Here is a 19,743-nt window from a genome sequence, read left to right as displayed (position 1 = left end):
TTGGGCCCTTTTTATCTTGCAAACCGTGAAATCCGTGGAATACTACCGAAAAATCTTGTCAAGAAGTACTCAATAATAAAAATTCCATCGAAATTGGATGCAAAATGAGAATTCTACATTTTAACCTATCTCGTTTCGATCGACCCCGTTGCATGTCGACTTGTCAAGAAAATAAAGCTGACTTGTTGTGATAATTAATTCGACAACTCAACAAGACAAGGGCAGTTACGAGCATTCATCTCGACCTCAAGACGAGTTGACAAGATATCTTTTGTCGACTTGTCGCGATAAGTATGTCGACATGTTGTGTTAACTAACTAGACAAGTCGATTTAATGCTTCCATAATGTCGACTTGTTGATATAATAAAGTCGACATATCGAGATAATATGTCGACTTATCGTGATAATATATTAATTTGCCGAAATAATTATCTGGGCAACTGGTCATTTCGATGGCAGCTGTATGCCATCCATTTCTAGCTTAAAGACAAATTGAAAGAGTTAGTCATGCGGTGTTTCATAAACCATATCGGCCAAGTTGATGGTAGATACAAGGAATCGGACTTTGTAAAAAAAATCACTCTGATTCAAACAAAAGTTCTCTGAAATTGATGTTTGATTTCTTGATTGACAATTTATTTGTTACGTTTCGAGGACATGTTTTTCAACAAACATTCGCCATTTTTTGCCATGGCAACCAACAGTGACTCTCTTCCTTAATCATATATCAGACCAGGGACTATATAAAGAAGTATATAAAGTCCCTAATCAGACCAGGGACTATATAAAGAAGTATAGAAAGTCCCTAATCAGACGAGGGACTATATAAAGAAGTATAGAAAGTCCCTAATCAGACGAGGGACTATATAAAGAAGTATAGAAAGTCCCTAATCAGACTGACTTCACACAGGGACTATATAAAGAAGTATAGAAAGTCCCTTATCAGACTGACTTCACACAGGTACATCTTATGGAGAAGGGAAAGAAAGTAAACAATATCATTATCATTACTTTCCGATATATAGATGATATTCTCTCACAAAAAATATTTCAAAGTTTTGTGACTAAGTTGGACGCATCTATCGAATTGAATTTGAGATAAAGGATACAACAGATAAGTTAAGTATGCATCCTATCTTGCCTTACATCTAGAAATTGACAATGAGGGTCGGTTGAAAACAAAAATGTCAGCTTCACAATTGTGAAATTTCTATTTCTATGTAGCAACATTCCAACAGGAGTCGATGCGATATTTCCAGGCTTGTATTTCCTATCATGATTTCCCTGATAGAGGGTTGCTGCTCACAATGAAGCTAATAAACCAAGAGTGAAAAATTGTGAAGTTGGAATTATCCCTTCGTAAACTTTATGGACGCCATCACGAGTTTGATGATCGTTATGGAATATCCGTTTCACATATGATAGCGGATTTATTCTTTCTAAATATCATAATTACAATTCCGTCCCATTTTCACGATTGTGAATTGTCGATATATACTTATTACTGGGTTAGTACCAACATGAGCAACGCGACATGTGGAGCAGGATCTCCTTACCCTTCCAGATCACTTGTGATCACCGGAGACCTTTTTTGGTAGGGTCTTTGTTCCTCAGTCTTAAGTCATATATAATTAATAGTTATATTTTTGGTGTACTATTGTTGGTCTTTTGGTCTTCTTTTTATTAGCCATGGCGTTGTTAGTTTATTTTTCGACTTATAAATTGGAATAAACTTTTGATTTATCTTTCACCTCTCTTTTTTCCGCATCTTTCGCCTCTTTTTTTCCGCGGGGGAAGAAAGACAAATATTCCAAATTATTATTTTTTGTTTGGAGGGGATGAGATCATGCCTATTTTTTCGCAGGGGGGGAAACTGGTTTACAAAAAGGGTTATAAAACTAGGGGCATATAAAAAAGCATTATAATGGTTTAATATAATGTAGAAGTGTTGAAAATATATACATGTACTTCAATTTTTCAAATCAAATGTTTAAGACATTAAAAATACTTTAAAAATGTGTTACAAAAACCAAGCGTGAACTTGATTTATAGAAAATTTTGCAAAAAAAAGATTACTTTGTCACAAGTTTCACGAACTTTGTTTCGAAATAGATAGACAAGTTAATGATGACAAATATATATGATGTGGTTTGTTCACAATAAAAATCGCATATTTACTGCACAAGAAATAGATATACTTAATGAATGGCTATTATTTATTTTGAATTTATTGAACCATAAAACTAATTTTTGACTCTTCACATTGAATATCCGCGAAGCGGATTATGTAAAATCTGAAGAGTCAAAAATTAGTTTTATGGTTCAATAAAATCAAAATAAATTATTGCCATTCATTATAAATAAATTTCTATCAAAACTAAGGCTCAAAGAACTTTCTATATTATTTATATTAACAATAACAACGTACACACATGTTACACAACGTCAAAGTGGGCGTGTCGCCATCAAAATTGACAACATTGAAAATAAAAAACTAATAATTTTAACCAATCAGAAGACAGTAAAAACACAAAATTTATTTATTTAATTGTAAAAAGTAAAAACACCATGATATAACAATATTTTAAACGAATTTATTAAACAATGAAAATCTGTCCTTTTGTCATTGCTAATCTTTTTAATGTTGTTTTATGTATAGGACGGTTTCCAGAAATATGGGTTAATAGTGTATTAGATCCACTATATAAGAAAGGTTCAGTGAAAAATACGGATAACTTTAGAGGTATGTCACTTGTTTCTCACGTTAGAAAGTTATTTACATCCGTGATTTGTAGGTACTAGACTGATGAAATGATGCAAGGAAATGAATGTCTTTACCGATGCGCAATTCGGTTTTATTCCAAGATATGGTACAAGGGACATTAACTCTTCATTCCTTTATAGCTATCGGTGGATCGCTATCCTTGCCGTGGTCGGGGGGCTTGCGTGTCTCAGTGACCCAAAGAGCTATACCAGCTGGAGCTTCGTCTCCTGATAGGGTTACCCATGCTGGACAGGACGAAGGGTCCAGACTAAAGTGATCCGAACATCGTGAGATGCCCGATGTTTTGAATAAAATAGGCTATCCAACCCGTTTGCCGTGGGTTGCTACCCGTGTAGGTGGTTGACGAGATCTTTGTGGATGAGGGCTATAGCCAGACTCCTTACGGTCAGAAAATACCCGGACGGACGAGACTATAGTTCAATAAGCTGCTTTGGCTCCGATATCATCTAAACGGGAGGTCGGATGGACCCGGTTCGATCAATCGGCTAGTCATGTCGAGCCCTTCAGTTAATCATCAACAATTAGCTCTCTTGTATAAATTTTCAATATATTGTGTTTCAAATTAAGCTATTTATATTTCGGATAACTGAAGAAGGCGATGGCTCATGGGTCAATCAAGTGGTACGCTTTCTTTTTCGCTTGATGTATACGCTCTGCTTGAGTATACTATTCTTGGAACATCTGGTGCTTTCCGCAGTGGATCTTAGGTGCTGATTTTGAGGACCAGCTACATTATATTTGGAGCTCGTTTTCAGCATTAGCACTTGATCCCGGTTCGCCACGGAAACACAGCATCGCCCTTGTAGGCACTCCGAGGTGGGTGGATGACAAGAATGGTGAATCTATCTCTTTTCATATGGCACAACAAAACCAACCCTCTAAATCAGCTTTCATACAGTTCCTCATTTCGAGGCGCATTAGGGATGTTGTCCCATATTGAAATCCATAGTTCTGATTTTTCCAAATATTTTTACGTGATCTTCATCGGTATGACATTCTAAATAAATCTGTGTATTTTTGTCCATTTCTGAAAAAAAAAATAAAGTTGTTTCAGCACTATAAGGCAATGACACTTTTATCGCTATATTAATTTATTTTGAATACAATGTGTATGCATAATTAATTTCTTCCAGTATACCTTCACTAGTCAAAAGAAGGACAAAACATCTGAAGGTAACCTTAAATTACAATACACAGACCCTGTTAAAGCATTCATTAAATTTTCTGGTGCCTAAAAGTGCATTTTGACAGAGAAATTATGCAAAAATGAAGATTTCATAAATAAACACCAAAATACTTAATTTTTCTTGCCAATGGAAACCTGGTATTTTATACTGTAGAAACCACTATAAACTACTGTAAAAGTCATTTGCATCATATAATAAGAGTGCAATGAAGTGCAAATTTTCAAAACTTGTTCTTTCACATAATTCTATTTGAGAAAAAATGTTTTTTACATGTATTTCAGTGAAAATCTTTTATCAGTGAGAAATCGACACGAGGTTTTAAAAGAAACATTGTGACATCACACATAATATGGCGTCATTAAATAACGACATATCAAAATAATTTATTATAGTTTGCAGTGTTACATGAGGAACAGTTGCCCCAAGGTTTAACTCGAAATATGGAGTCGAAAAGATCAGTAACCAAGCATTTTCATTTAATATCAAGACTATAGCAATAGTTTTCATATCAGTATATTTTTAACATACCTACTGTAATTTCAATTGCATAAATACCATAAATAAACAATTTAAAGCTTGCCAAATAAAACAAAATACTTACCAGTTATTCAGGACTTTTTAAAACCTCTAGTTTGCCATCTCAGGTTAAAATGTAATGATATGTCTGGAACTGAAATAAAATAAAAAATTTACTCAGGCTGTGTTATTATTTGGTTTAAATACATAAGTATTATTGAGAGAGCAAAAATCAAATTCTTGAAAGTTTTATCGCAAAGAAAGAATACGTAATTAACTGTTACGTATAAATACACGCGCAACTGTTAAGTTACCAAATCAAGGGATTCCTAGTTAGAAATATCATCCAAAAGCTTTTACTCAATTCTTTGATGAATTTGTAAATAAAAAATGGTTTGGAAGTTTGACTGTACCTGTAAAATGCTTCTAAGAAACGGCATACCATATCATAATGTTTGCGGTATTGTTTTTATACCATTTAACCATACTCGATACCCCAATCTATGTATACTTATTAATCCTTTCAATAAATCTTTTTACATGTAAAGGTAATGAATTTAAGACCGTTAAACACTGTTGTAAGTTTCTTGAATATTGTATTTATCGGTACAAACCTTGATTTCTCTTAGACTGTTTATGAAGTCTTTACCCTTAATCCATTGTATGTGTACTGTTTGTTATTAAGTCTGGAAAATATGATAATTTTAAATTTGATTGGCTTTGAAATAGTAATAACATAACTGCGATCACTCTGAGATCGGTATACTATGTGTCTTTTGGCCGGTTAGTTTGTTGATTGTTTTGTGATTCATGCCGATCTGAATGGTAAAATTTTTAACCAATTTTAAGTTTGTTCTTATAGTGCGCTACACTACTGCCGCAAGTTAGACTTCGACTATTATCAGTGTGTCTGTCTCGAGTCAAGAGCTCGTTATTCAGTGCTTGTCGTTGGTTGATGCCTGTCATTTATTATCGTGTTTTGTTTTCTCATTAATCATGGCCGTTGGTTTTCTCATTTGAATAGTTTCCCATTTTGTAGTTTATTATAGAGTATGCTCATTGTTGAAGGCTCTGCGGTAAACTGTCATTGTTTACATTTGGTCTCTGGTGGCTATTTGTTGCATTGGCTATCATACCACGTCTCCCTTTTTTAAAATACATATACATGTACTAAAAGTAAAGTCGAAGGTAACAACTTCAAACTTCATATATAACACACGTTACTTCAACAGTATTTCGTAACGTTTTGAATCGCCCCAGTGATCTCGTGCTAACATGCATGCATGCATTATCGCACGATGCATTAAGAAAACAAGTTGCTTTCTTTAAAAAAAGAAAAGCAATACATGAACCTAAGACCGCTGACTGCCGGGTCATCAAAAGATCGTTGCTGAATTTGTGTTTGCTTTTTAATTGAAATAATTGACTGTGAATAGAAGAAGCCAGTTGAAAGTATATATTTACAGCTTCTATTTGAATAGTTATTTTAAAGCTCGACTATTTTATTTATTACTTTGGAATGTACATATTTTTTCCGATTTTAACCCTTTGGCAAATCCTAATTTCTACTAACCGGATGACTTATGCAAATTTACAAACCTATCGCAATATAAATTTATGCACTCAGTTTGCTTTATAATCTGGAATTGTGGATGAATTTATTTTATCTATCATATCTTTATATTTTTTTCCCTACATGAATGACTTTATATTCTCAACTCGTATTTGAAGCTGTCTTTACTCATGGCAGATATTGTATGCGGCGAAACCTGTGACATGCAATTGATTGGGACCTCTTATGAAGAGACTTATTTTGGTCTCATAAAACATCTCAAATTTTAAGGATTTCCTGATTTTACTTAAATCAATTCAAACATTCTACAGGGAAACTTAGTTTGGCCGAAGAATTTCTTAATTCAGAAGTTTATGAATACCTGTACACACTTTCAAAATAACCAATTTACATAAAAAGGTATGTAGATATAAAAAGATACCAGAATTAAAATGATGTATGCCAGACACGAATTAAGTCTACAAAAAACATCAGTGACGATCGAATGAAAAAAGTTAAAAGGCTAAATATATTACAAAGTTAAGGAATCTATTCCTTGGGTAGACAATCCTTAGCTTTTTGTAAAGGTCAAAGTTTATGATAGGACAGTAACTCAAAAAAGAAACAAAAGAGAAACAACTCGAGGTCAGAATACCGTTAGTCATGATGACCGTGCTTGAAAGTCACATGTAAAGCTCTTTCTGCCGTGTCCTGAATTTAGATAACGAAAACGAAAATAAGCTTTCACGAGTGAATTTAATAGTATTGCATGCAAATAATCTTTTAGCGCACAAAATAGTAAATAGAAAGCATCTCACTGATACTAAGGAAAAAAATACGCATTTGCGTCATCACATATCTTAATCTAATAGTTAAATTCGAATGTCAAACGGCCTACATTAAATGTTTTGACTCCGGATTCATTAACATTTTATCCGGAATTTTTGAGAACGCAAACCGATAGTGTGCTTTTGAAATGTGATCTATAATGTGAATGAATCTAGACGTGAAGGATAGTTGGTCAACACAATGAATACAATTTTCAGAACCGTACCATAGTACAAATATGTAGATGCTATAAGGTTGAACTATTAAAACATACAAACAAAAATTGAATTAAAATTTTATAATAAACTAACGTTCCTGTTAGTAATTTTTTTCAAATTCTTTTGAATATATATTAATAAATATGAACACGAACGTCAAGTATTTAAATTTTTAAATTCTAACATTCCACTATGTGAATATATATCTATACAAAATATATGCAAAGACTTTTAAATCCATACTTAAACAGTATAAAATAATCAACATTATGGTTGTAATTAAATTTTGTTGTGATTATTGTAAACTATTTTTACGGTTGTTGTGAGCTGCAAGGATTTAAAATCATGCTTTATGAATTGAAAACTTACAAGTATTTTATTCACGACCGTTGAAAATTTAATGGATATATTACAATACAAAAAAAAAAAAAAAAAATACTCATAAAACCTAAATACTAAAATGGTATGAAATAATTAATGTAGAAATATAATGATTATTGTTTATAAACATTTTTTTGTAGGATGTAAGAATTTATTTAGATTTAATTTTTATGTTTCCTTTACAAATAAATATTCAAAAATACCAAAGCAGAGTATCTCGTCATGTATAAAATACTTCATTTTGTAATTGCAACTGTGAAAATATTTTGATTTCAATCATTGTTAGTTTCTTTAGAAACATAAATACAGTATATAATTTGTATATTTATCTTTGATTCCGATTGAACTAAATACTTTTGATAAGCATATTATCTTTCTGTTTCCGATCTAATATTAATATTTAAACCAGAATGCTCTCTCCCGTAAGTCTATGATGAAATACACAGTATCCCGTGGTTAAATCTTCAAACATAATTAGTTTACATGTTATCCAGACAACAGACAATACTACGTAATATAATTGACCCAGATACATACAGTGTACAGTGGTAGTTTTAAAACAAATATAATTGCGTCGTCAAGGGCCATCAAAGGACCATATCAAAGACGTAGATAACAACCTGTTAAGAGGGGAGGACAGGAGTAAGGGAGACAGGGAGAAAGGGGGTAGGAGAAAGGAGAAAGGGGGTGGGAGAAAGGAGAAAGGGAGTAGGAGAAAGGAGAGGAAGGCTGGGAGAAAGGAGAAAAAGTTGGAGAAAGGAGAAAAAATAAAATATCTCTCCTTTTAAAAAATGATCTAATATTTCAAGAAAAAATATCTCAAAAGGAGATGTTTTATTCTAATGGGAGAAAGGAGAACGGGGGTAGGAGAAAGGAGAAGAGGAGTGGGAGAAGGGAGAAGGGAGAAGGGTACCCCCCTGTCCTCCCCCTCTGTTAAGACCTGTATAAATTACCGAAAACTTTCGAGACGTTCCGAGAATTTTATTCTGACATCCGGCCGAGAGATATCGAGTGGCCCATAGACACATCCAAAACTCGCCAATATATAAGCATGAACCCCCTGAGAAGCATGAACCCCTCAGGGGGTTCATGCAAAACAGGTAAAGTGATCGTGTCGGATCTTATAACAGTCTACCATCACAAGTATCGACCAAGTGAGGCCTTCGGGGACTGACAGCTCACCATATCAAATGATCGAGGATGTAGCCTTCTGTTCCAATGAAAACAGGCTTAATAAATAGGGAGAAAGAAGGATTGGTATATTTACGGTATAAAATACATTAAAAACTACAAATTCTTTGGTTTTCCCTTAAAGTATTTAATATTTGATGCATTATGATAAATAAAACGCAGAAGATTCAAACCTTGATATCCGTTAAATCAATTTAACAAATGAAAGTATCTCGTTTAAAGATGGGTGAAAAAAACTTGAGGTGTAACAGACGTTTTTGTAATGTTAAATGTACTTATAACGGATATATGTCATCGGACAAACCGTCATAATCGACTATAAATTTCACACCATAATTTTTCTGTCATCCTAAAATTAGTAAGTGACAAGACTCAAGGTCACAAGACTCAAGGTCGTCGTTTGTTTTACGTTATACAGATGTACATTTTAATTTTGTTTGCAGTTTTCCACTTTTCAGTGCCACATCATATTTGTAATCCATGTGACCTTCTAGAAATACCAATGCTTGATTTAGTTAAGCATGCTACAATTTGTGGCGCATGTGGGCAGTTTTATGGAGAAAGTATGGAGAACTGCTGTTTCTGTAGCTCTGATATAAGACAACTGTGTAGTATCGCTTACAACTGAAATTCGACATGACAGGATATAAGAAGAAATGGGACTCGGCGATGGGATATTCACAGTTTGCTGCAATGATGAGGGCCCTCATTGGGGTTTTTGATTATGTGATTACTTGGCCGTTTTTTTAATGATTATTTGATTATTAAGCCAAATATTTCATGATTATTTGATTACCTAGGACTGTATTTTTAGTTTATGATTATTTGATTACTAAAGATAAGCAAATATTTAATGATTATGTGATTATATTGGCAAAAAAATGGTGATTATGTGATTACTAGGACCCCCCATGAGGGGCCTCAATGATGATAAGGAAATGACAACTCGTTATTTATAGTCTTCTGAATAAATTCTTGATTAATAATTTAAGATAAAGAAATAACATATTTTGTTGTTTCTCATATAAAAGAAAATGAACAATTATGTGCTTCATTAATCTGCATTTTTCTTTCTTTTAAAAGGCACAAGGTTTACTTTTAGCTTTTGTTTAATAATGATACCCCACTATAGGTATTGATAAAGGTGATTTGATATGCGATGGATGTGAAAACGCGGCTCACATGTAGCTTGATACAAAATTTCAGCCAACTCTGACATGTAATTTGTGAGGAAATACGACGGAAATGTCATGGGATGGACGGACGGACGGACGAGGTTTTTTTTATTAGGTTTATAACATGGACGATGTTTAACTACACCACTAAAGTCACTAGAGAAAAAGATGGATAAACTAAGTCAATGTAAATTTTATAAAAGAGAAACCTTGAAATTTTCAAATTGTCCCAGATAGTCTTTACTGATTTGTTCAAATGTTGTAAAGAATAACCATAAACGACCTTCATAATCAGTCTTGCCTCTCGATATTTATTGCCATGTTTTTCCAGTGTTTTTAAAAGAAAGAGTATTTTAAGTCATTGGGTTTTAAAGCGAAGTGAACAGCAAAAAGGATAGGAACATTAATTACATCAATAAATGTTGGTGATTTTACTTTGAATTAAAGTTTAAACGGGTATATATTTCAGGAGGCTGAAGTTCAGTAGATATCGTAGTCCTATAATACAAGACTTCTGAGGAACCCATTGATAGAAAAAGAAACGAAAAAAAAGTTGAATGTAGATGATATGAACCTCCGAAGTCTTATACCATAGGACTAGTAGATATGTCTGTCATATTTGTTAATCGAAAACAAAAATTTGATATAACTTGGGCAGTAAGTTTTTACTATTTAATTGTTTCATATTTATCATGTTGGGGCCCTTTTCTTGTCGACTATACGGTATTTGGTTTTTGCTCATCGTTGAAGGTCGTTCGGTCGCCTATAATTGATGACATCCCCTTCATTTGAGCTTTAATTTGGTGGATAGTTGTCTCAATAAAGTTGTCATTCTGTCGAAATTGTAATAAACTGTCATTCATAATATATACTCCTCTCATGATATCTTCCAATTGGAATATTTCTATATAAAAGGATTTTGGAAATTTATAACGAGTAGTTTTTATTGTCAATGAATTGAAGAGTTAATCGAATAATGATTGCTGCTTTCATCACCATTTTAGGTAAAATATTATTATGTTGATTTTTTTGGAAATAGTTGCGCCATTTTACTGTATTGTCGATAATGATATGGTCCAGTCAAGTTCAAACACACCTTTAATAATTACAATTTTACCATAAATTGCAATTGTAATAGTCGTTTGGTCATCAAAAATACATTGTTTCAATAGTCTCATTAGTCACACAGTACTATCGATTACGTCATCCAGCTGATATAAAAAAAAAAAAAAAGTATCATAACAAGAATAAGGCATTTGAAAAAAATGGCCACGACCGAATCTTTTGATTATTCTATGTTTGTTTTTCATGTTATAACTCTGTACACTGAATATCATGGTAATCGGTATGAAACTGCGGAAATATATACCACCATTACTCCTTCTATTCGGAATCGGAACTACTGGAAATATTCTCTCAATTATACTAGGATTGCGTAGAAAGAACCTCAAAAAGTCTGTATGTACCATATATTTCGTTGCTTTAGCCGTCTCCGATCTTTTGGTACTGTATACTGGATTATTGAGACAATGGATGTTTATGACATTCGACATTGATATCCGCCACATTGGAAATACATTTTGCAAGATTCACACTTGGATTCTGGATTTTTCGGTGGATTTTTCAGCATGGATCCAAGTGGCCGTCACGATAGAGAGGTTAAGTGCTGTTTGGTGTCCGGTTTCGGGTGAATACAAATGTTCACGACACACTGCTGTTGTTAGTTTGGTAGCTATAGCATGCTGCCTTTTAGCAATAAACAGTCATATCGTTTATAGAATCGGGGACTATGTAGAATTCATTAATGCGGGGTTCACACATTGCCGATTATTGCTCCCGTTTGAGAACAGACAGCGATACGACACGAAAAGTGAAAACATCGGATTACTATCCTCTATTATCTGGAATTTTCTATCATTATCTGAACGCAGTCGTTTAAGTTCGTAATAGATTCCTACGGGTCGGAAAGGGTCCGAATAGTTCGGCGAAGCACCCCGACAGTTAGGTGCGTCCCGTAGCATTCGGGAAAACTCGGCCGATTTAGTCTAGTCGGATTACAATCGTGGCTATGTCGTGACAGATTCTGGTGTATCGGATCAAAATCCTAACAAGCAATGTTCTGTGTAATCTGGACATTGTCCTGTGGAACGGGAAATTTTTTTTCATTCCTGTTTAAATTTTCTGCGGCGATTGAGTCCAGATTGCATCCAGATCTTTTCGATTGCGTATCGTTTTTGCCGAAACAGTTCCGGAACAGTCCCGTTATTAATACGAAATTCGTTACGTCAGAGTCCCAATAATTACAGAATACGATACGACTGAGACCAGACAAAGCCGTTTGCAATGCGATAGAGCGGACCGTGATAGGATTACGTTCCGACAGTACCTGATCATCCCGAATATACCGATAGTTTTCGAACGGATAACTTCCGTCAGCGTCGGTTCAGTGTCTGGGTACTGTCTGATCTCTGTCGGATTACATTCGGTAGAATCGGGACGCAGTCGTGACAGACTCGGTCGAATTTTACCAGGCGAAATATACAAATTGGATTAGAACGGGATTATCGGGATACATTTGCTTGGGAACGGTTGAATATCGACGCTTCCTGAACAATATCTGATTGGTGTCGTGATTAAATTATATATTTGTTTTACAAATTTTAATTAAAATTTTAATTTCCATCCACGATTCACAGGAACTTGATCAGACTTTTGACAAATTTTAATCGGGAATGGTTCTGTCAAGGACGGTAGTCAATGACAAATCGTGAATGTGTGACCCCAGCTGAAATGTGTGACCCCAGCTGAACGGGACGGAATCAATCAGTGGAGGATCTAGACATTTTCATAAGTGGGGGACTGGCTGCCTAAGAGGGGGCCCGCTCCCGTCACGTTTCAGTGATTCCCTATATATATAATCAACAACAAACATTCTCAAAAGGGGGCCGGGGGGGGGGGGGGGGGGCGAGCCCGTGTTCTCCCCTAAACCCGCCTCTGTGACCCCTATCTCATTCATAAATGTATACTTGATAAATTTTTATATCTATGTCTTGGATTTGTCAGAAATGCTCATGAATTTGTTTTTAAGATAATTTTGATGACGCTTTTCATAGACTAACTTTCATGTGCACTTTTTCTTATAAATCTGAGGGCATATATGTCCATCGCGTCATTTAAAAATAAATTATATTTAAGATTTCTTTCGGTTTTTAGTCCAGAAGTTCCACTTGGTGTGTTTGAACATAGATAGAATATATGGTTTGAGCATTTGATTTTGACATTTGATAATTTTCTTTCGGGTGTTCGGTATTTTTTGTTATTTGGTCGAGTTGCTGTCTCATTAGGTCTCATTTACACATTCCCCATAATAAAAAAAATCCGATATATATTAAAAAGAAGCAGTGTGCACACAGAAAGCATCTAGTTTCTCAGTGCTCCATGACCTCAAACGTTCAATACTTTAGAATGTATGTACCATATCTATTTCGGATATAAAAGGAAATTTTCGACTAGTAATAATTATGTAATTACACTATCCGCTGTGGGATAGAATCGTTTTCATTCATAAATTCGCAAAGTAAACTTCATTACATAATATTCAAAGATTTAATTTTATAAAGTATAAAATGATAAAATATCAGTTCTTTTCAAAATGTATTGCATTTCCATTTAAGATCATTTAAAATCTATACACCTTTAAGGAAAAAAAAAATCGATATTTTTCTAGACCCTCATTTTACTATAAATAGTTAAAAATTATCTTCTGCAAAACTTCTACTTTGTAGTGCATAAATTATGTAATGTAGCACATAACATTATACGATAGTACAATAACTTTTCGCTTAAAACCTGTGTCACAAATAAAAAACTGTTAGTAACATCAAGAAATAGTCATTTTGCGACAATTACTGATAAAATCTGCACCGTGCATCAATACTTAACCTATTTTCCATTCAGGAACTTGATTATGTAAAGTATTGCACCGTATCACAGCTCGCTAGAGTTGAAAGGTTTCACCCGGGGCGAACACCTAAACCGTATTTTTTATGCAGGTCCTCATGATTTGGACAGTTTTGCCATGTTTTTCTCATTTGCCGCTGGATTATTTGCGGTAGTATATTTATTTATATTCGTTCAAGGTAAGTACTTTGTTATTTTTTATCTAACGCTTGAATAATGTTAATAATCTTGTGTTCAAGAGGAGTGACCTTTTAGAATTGCTGCACAAAATGGCGGCGTGCTTTTCAATAAGTTTGTATGCACAATCGTGACCTACTTCTTACATAACATTTGTTTTTTGTGGATTATCACAAGATGAAAGGGTCAGATATTGTTGACAGTTGTAACATTGTAGTGCAGTTGAATTATCAATGAAAACAGATCAAATAGAAAAGAAGATTTCACACCGATATTTATTATTTTGATGAAATAAACAAGAAATTGTGTATTGGAGCTCCTTGTTGTCAGAGATATTTGACCTCAAATTGACCCGAGTATTTGAAGATGATGGATTTCAATGTATTACTTTTACATTTGTACATTTATACAAAATCAACACATTGAGTAAAATTTAATTGCATAAGTGCACAATGTGTAACATATTGTTTCTTTGTTATTTTCTGAACTTAAACAATGTGCACCTTAGCATGTCATTTTTTGAATAACAAATGTGTTTATGGGGTCTCAACCATAGATTTAAGACTTCAAATTACAGACCAAATAAATCATCTGTTTTTCTTTATTTTCATTTTTTTGAAAATATTTCTTATGAATACATTATATTTAAATTGTGCAATTGATTTGTTATTTTCAAATTTTTTCTTTCAATAAAATTAAATCCTTGCTCTTTTGTTACTAATACATTTTTTCTTGTAATCTATAAGATAAAATGTTTTCATTGTGATCATTTGAGAAAAAATAGAATAATTGCATACTTATTCAGTTTTTTAATTTCTTGGATTAATTAACTAATTAACTTTATAGTACTAATGTAAGTCCTAAATATATGCAGGCTGTCTATATGATGGAATTATTGTTATTGGAGATAAACATATAAAAAAGAAGATGTGGTATGATTGCCAATGAGACAACTATCCTCAAAAGACCAAAATGACACAGACATTAACAACTATAGGTCACCGTACGGCCTTCAACATGTTCAACAATGAGCAAAGCCCATACAGTACCGCATAGTCAGCTATAAAAGGCTATGTAATTACAATATCCACTGTGGGATAGAATCATTTTTTATTCATAAATTCGCAAAGTAAACTTCATTACACAATATTCAAAGATTTAATTTTATAAAGTATAAAATGATAAAATATCAGTTCTTTTCAAAATGTATTGCATTTCCATTAAAGGATCATTTAAAATCTATTACACCTTGAAGGAAAAAAAACCTCAATATTTTTCTATACCCTCATTTTACTATAAATAGTTAAAAATTATCTTCTGCAAAACTTATACTTTGTACATCAGTCTGTTCAATAAAAATATAACATAAAATAAATGTAGATCATAAGTGAGGTGTATTTTATTTTTAATAAATTAAAATTTACATCTGATAAAGTTGGATATTTCAAGGATTCTTATAAATCCTTGGGCATTTTCATTTGCTTCTCTGACTGTTAGGTAATTTTTCAAAACACTTATCTATTTTAAGCATAAAAATGTAAATTTTGTTATGATTATTAAAGTTTATTATTTTTATTAAGCGTTTACAACTTGTGCATTTCCGTTGGTTCCTGCTGGGTTGATCATCCTTGATCCCTATACCATGTATAAGAATCAAAACTTGATTTATTTGACTGCTCAAACGGAAGCTTGTCTTGATTATTGGAAGTTACACAATATTTAAGGTTCAACTTTATGATCTCTTTAAAGTCAGCAGTTGCAAGTGTTTTAAAGACAATACCTGATACATGTAAATGGTCCATCTCGCTTTTGAATTAACAAACTATTTACCATAAAGGTTATACACCTGTTATTTAAGTTGTAGAGGACTTGGAAATAATGCAATTCAAGAATCAAAATATCTGTATTTTTTTGGGGGAAATTAGAAATTAGGGGGGTGGGGCAATTTTCTGTCGTTATTAGTAACAGCTAATCATAGATCATGTTTATTTTTTTTTTTTTTTGTATTTTTTTTTCAGGCTCCAGCTAGCTTTGATCGAAAATTAAACCTTTTAATGCAGAAAAGGTACATACCTTTGTTGTTACATATATCTGCATTTAGTGTACAGAACTTCTTCTTAATTTATTCTTGTTCTGACATGCATGAAACATTTGCCACTGGACATTACAAGTCAAATGCAACAATTAATTAGCAAACTTTTACAGAATCCTTTGAGTCTTGCATACTGACAATGACATCTTGCACCTCCTGTTTTATTTATTGGGGACTCAGACCTTAGCAAAAAATGGTCTTTGCAACATTTTCAAATTATAAGTGACAAATAATGTTTGGATTTCATAAATCTGCTTACCACTCCTCTTGAAATGCTGGTACTGATAGATACTTCAACCAGATTTGCATTTTAATTGTCAATGAACACATTCATGGTATTTTATCAACAGAGGCAGATTTAGAGGGGGACCCAGGGGACCTGGGCCACCTTTTTTAGGAAAAATTTGGTTGATTATATAGGAATTCACTGAAGCATGACCGTAGCTCACCCGGCCCCCTCTTAGGAAGGGATTGGGCCCCCACTTATAAAAGTTTCTGTATCCGCCACTGGCTAATTCTGTCATTTAATTTACTTTGCAAAAATAAGTTAGCAAATATAAAAAACTTGATGATGGTGAAAATGTTTTGAAGGAATCTTGATAAACCGACCATGGACCACCAAATTTTCACCCCAATATCATCAAATTTGTATTTTTTGTGGTCCCGTAAAGATTTTTTGAGAATTCTGGGTAATTACGTGTAGAATTGCCACGTCTATAGGATCCTTCTATGGCAGTGTAGATATTATTATATATTTTGTATGATCAAAATATAAAAAAAATCATCATGTTTCTTGTGTGAAAATTGAATATCCTAGATTCTCTAACATATTGTAATGTATATTCACTTTTTTTAGGCCTAAAATATGATACTTTAGATCAGTCAGTGGAGAAATTAATAGAGCAGCTTAAGTTTTATATAATGTTTATGAAAAATGTAAGGTGAACATTTGTAAGTTTACATGTCATCTATAGGAGTGCCTTGAGTCAGTTGTTTACTTTATACATGTATATAAGTTTCTACATGTATATCAAAAATTAATCTTATGAAATTTAAGTTCAAAAAGTATTTTTTAACTTGCATAACCTGCCTTATGTAACATCTAAAATATATTACAGTTCTCAATTTGTATAACAAATTTTAATTTAATTAAGTCTTCAAACTGAACGTGACAGGCCCACCAGCCCAGCTACTCTTTTTAACTAAAAATCTTCTGATTGAAATTGATCGTAAGATATACTGAAATGTGTACATGACTTTCAAGAGCCACTGGCTGCTAAAATTCTTAAGGGTTACGAGGCACTAAAATGAAGGTACAGGTGGGGTAAATAGCAGAAACGCAAATATTTTTTAAGAAGTTTGAAAAATTTAGACACCCATGGCATTAGCTGTTGTGATGTTTTGTTTTTCACTTCTTTTTTTTCAAAGACAGAGAATATTGGGCACTGAAAATAATTAACACTTAATTTTGCTATCTCAGCTTTTTGCAGAAGTGTTGTTGAAAATGATATTTTGGAAAATTACTGCAAAGTCAAAACTTTATTCATTCATTATGTAATGTTTTAGTATCTTAATTTTGATATATATTAAAACAATATACATTGTACATACATGTGGGTTCCTCTCAAAGAAAAACAACCCATTATTTACAATGAAAACAAACAAAATCTCTGACTGTTCCATATGGTTTTTGTTTGTTACTGAAGTCAGATTTCGAATAACTATGATAATATTTGATTTTAACATGTATTTACATTCACTGTCCTTGGAAATGTTTATTAATGAATGTCTGTGGGCAAAAAATGGTGGGGGTTTACAATTGTTTGTAACAATGTAGATACAATGTGCATACACTAATAATCTACATTTTCATTGAAGGATTGAATCACAGTGTTTTAACATCATATTGCTATATGTATATGGGGGGTTTTGAACTCTTTATTTATATGTTATGTATGTAGGTCTATAGATACATGTACATATAATAGAAATCTACATGTTCATTTAAGGATTGAGTCAGTGTTTTAATATCATAATGCTATATACGGGAATGGTTTTGAACTCTTTATTTATAAAATTGTGGGTCTATAGATACATGTACATACAATTGCGATCTACATTTTCATTTAAGGATATATTGAGTCACAGTGTTTTATCATCATATTGCTATATACATGTATATGGGGGGTTCTGAACTCTTTATTTATATGTAGGTCTATAGATACATGTACATACAATTGCGATCTACATTTTCATTTAAGGATATGTTTTGAGTCACTCTTTTCACATCAAATTGCTATATATACATGATATATATGGGAAGTTTTGAACTCTTTATTAATATGTAGGTCATATTTGATTTACATGTATGAAGTCAACATGTATAAATGTAAATGTGTTGAAAGATTGCACCTTGATTAACTCCAGTAGAAATGGACTGTATAATCAGATAACAATATAACATGATGTTATAATGCAAACATTTCCTGATCCAATTGGATATTATGTAAATTTCTTTCATTCCATTCTTGGATCAAATTGGGCGTAGAGTGGGCATATGCTCCCTTTTGAATGCAAAAGAAATTAAAAAATCTATTTTTTTACAGGATATAGTATAATACAATGTATGTTGAATTGTATACAGTAGCATGCCTGACTCTAAATAAAATTAACTTTAAGTATTAAATCGTCCAAAAGATGTTTTCCCTGTGGTCTGCTTGGCAGTATGTCTTCAAATACTGCACATGTACAAATGTACTGGGTATATTATAAGCAGGCTCTTTATAAAATAATTCTGGATTGGCTTCTGAATTCTTTTGTCTATCATGCTATAACATGTATAAAAAGGACTCACCATCATCCTAAAAATGAATGAACTATTTGCCACTGGACATTAAGAAAAAAAAGAAATCATATACAATGTAGAGCAGCTTCTATGAAAATGATAATAAAATCTGATACATAAAAATGTACATGTAGTTGAGAACATTTAGAACAGGTATCCCTCATTTGGTTGATTTGAATTATGGTGTTTTAACGCTTCTTTTTAACACCGCTTTCGGGCTATTTCGTGGTGGCCAGTTTTTATTGGTGGAGGAAGCCAAAGTGCCTGGAGTCAACCACCGACCTTTGATAAGAAAAACTGACAATCCTCAGTCAATTAATCAGAGTCGAGTGCACTCGCACAAGCAGGATTTCAAATCACAACCACTGATAGGGTTGACTGGCTACTGAGTGATTACAGTAGTAAGTACTTAGAACACTCAGCCACAGAGGCCCCATGCGTCCCCCAATTGGTAGTGGGATAATCTGTTTAAAACAGTGTTTTGAATGTCTCATAATTCTTTAAGGTAACATGTGAATCTAGATTGTGTATCTTGTTTTGAAATCTTTTAAGTCCCCCCTCCCCTAATTTCAGGGGTTGAGGCAAAAACTGTTTACAGACGTGACACACCTGTCTTAAAATGTCTTAAAATTCTGAAAAGATAACCTGAAGATTGTTGTTGTATCTCGTTGTGACAACTTTTAAACCTCCAAAAAATGTACCTCCTAACCCCGTATTTCAGAGGTTGTGGCAAAACTGTTAATAGACATGGTTAGAATGTCTTAACATTCTGAAAAGATAACCCTGTCTGGATAACCTATAGATCATCAATGTATCTTGTTTTGAAACTTTTTTA

At 33.1% G+C, this 19,743-nt stretch overlaps 1 protein-coding gene across 1 annotated transcript in view; it reads left to right on the top strand.

Annotated features, from left to right (window-relative positions):
• Positions 1–13,739: 13,739 nt before the first annotated feature.
• The window catches only part of LOC143050792 (protogenin-like), a 74,430-nt gene continuing 68,426 nt past the window's right edge, over positions 13,740–19,743 (top strand). The window contains exon 1 of the mRNA XM_076223907.1: positions 13,740–13,973. Within this exon, the coding sequence (XP_076080022.1) occupies positions 13,913–13,973 (61 nt within the window). The 5' untranslated portion in view covers positions 13,740–13,912. The remainder of the gene's footprint in view (positions 13,974–19,743) is intronic.

This window comes from Mytilus galloprovincialis, chromosome 11 (genome assembly GCF_965363235.1).
Source record: "Mytilus galloprovincialis chromosome 11, xbMytGall1.hap1.1, whole genome shotgun sequence".
Classification (NCBI taxonomy): Eukaryota; Metazoa; Mollusca; class Bivalvia; order Mytilida; family Mytilidae; genus Mytilus; species Mytilus galloprovincialis.
The sequence above is the reverse complement of the archived record's forward strand: the minus strand, read 5'-3'. Positions and strand labels throughout refer to the sequence as shown.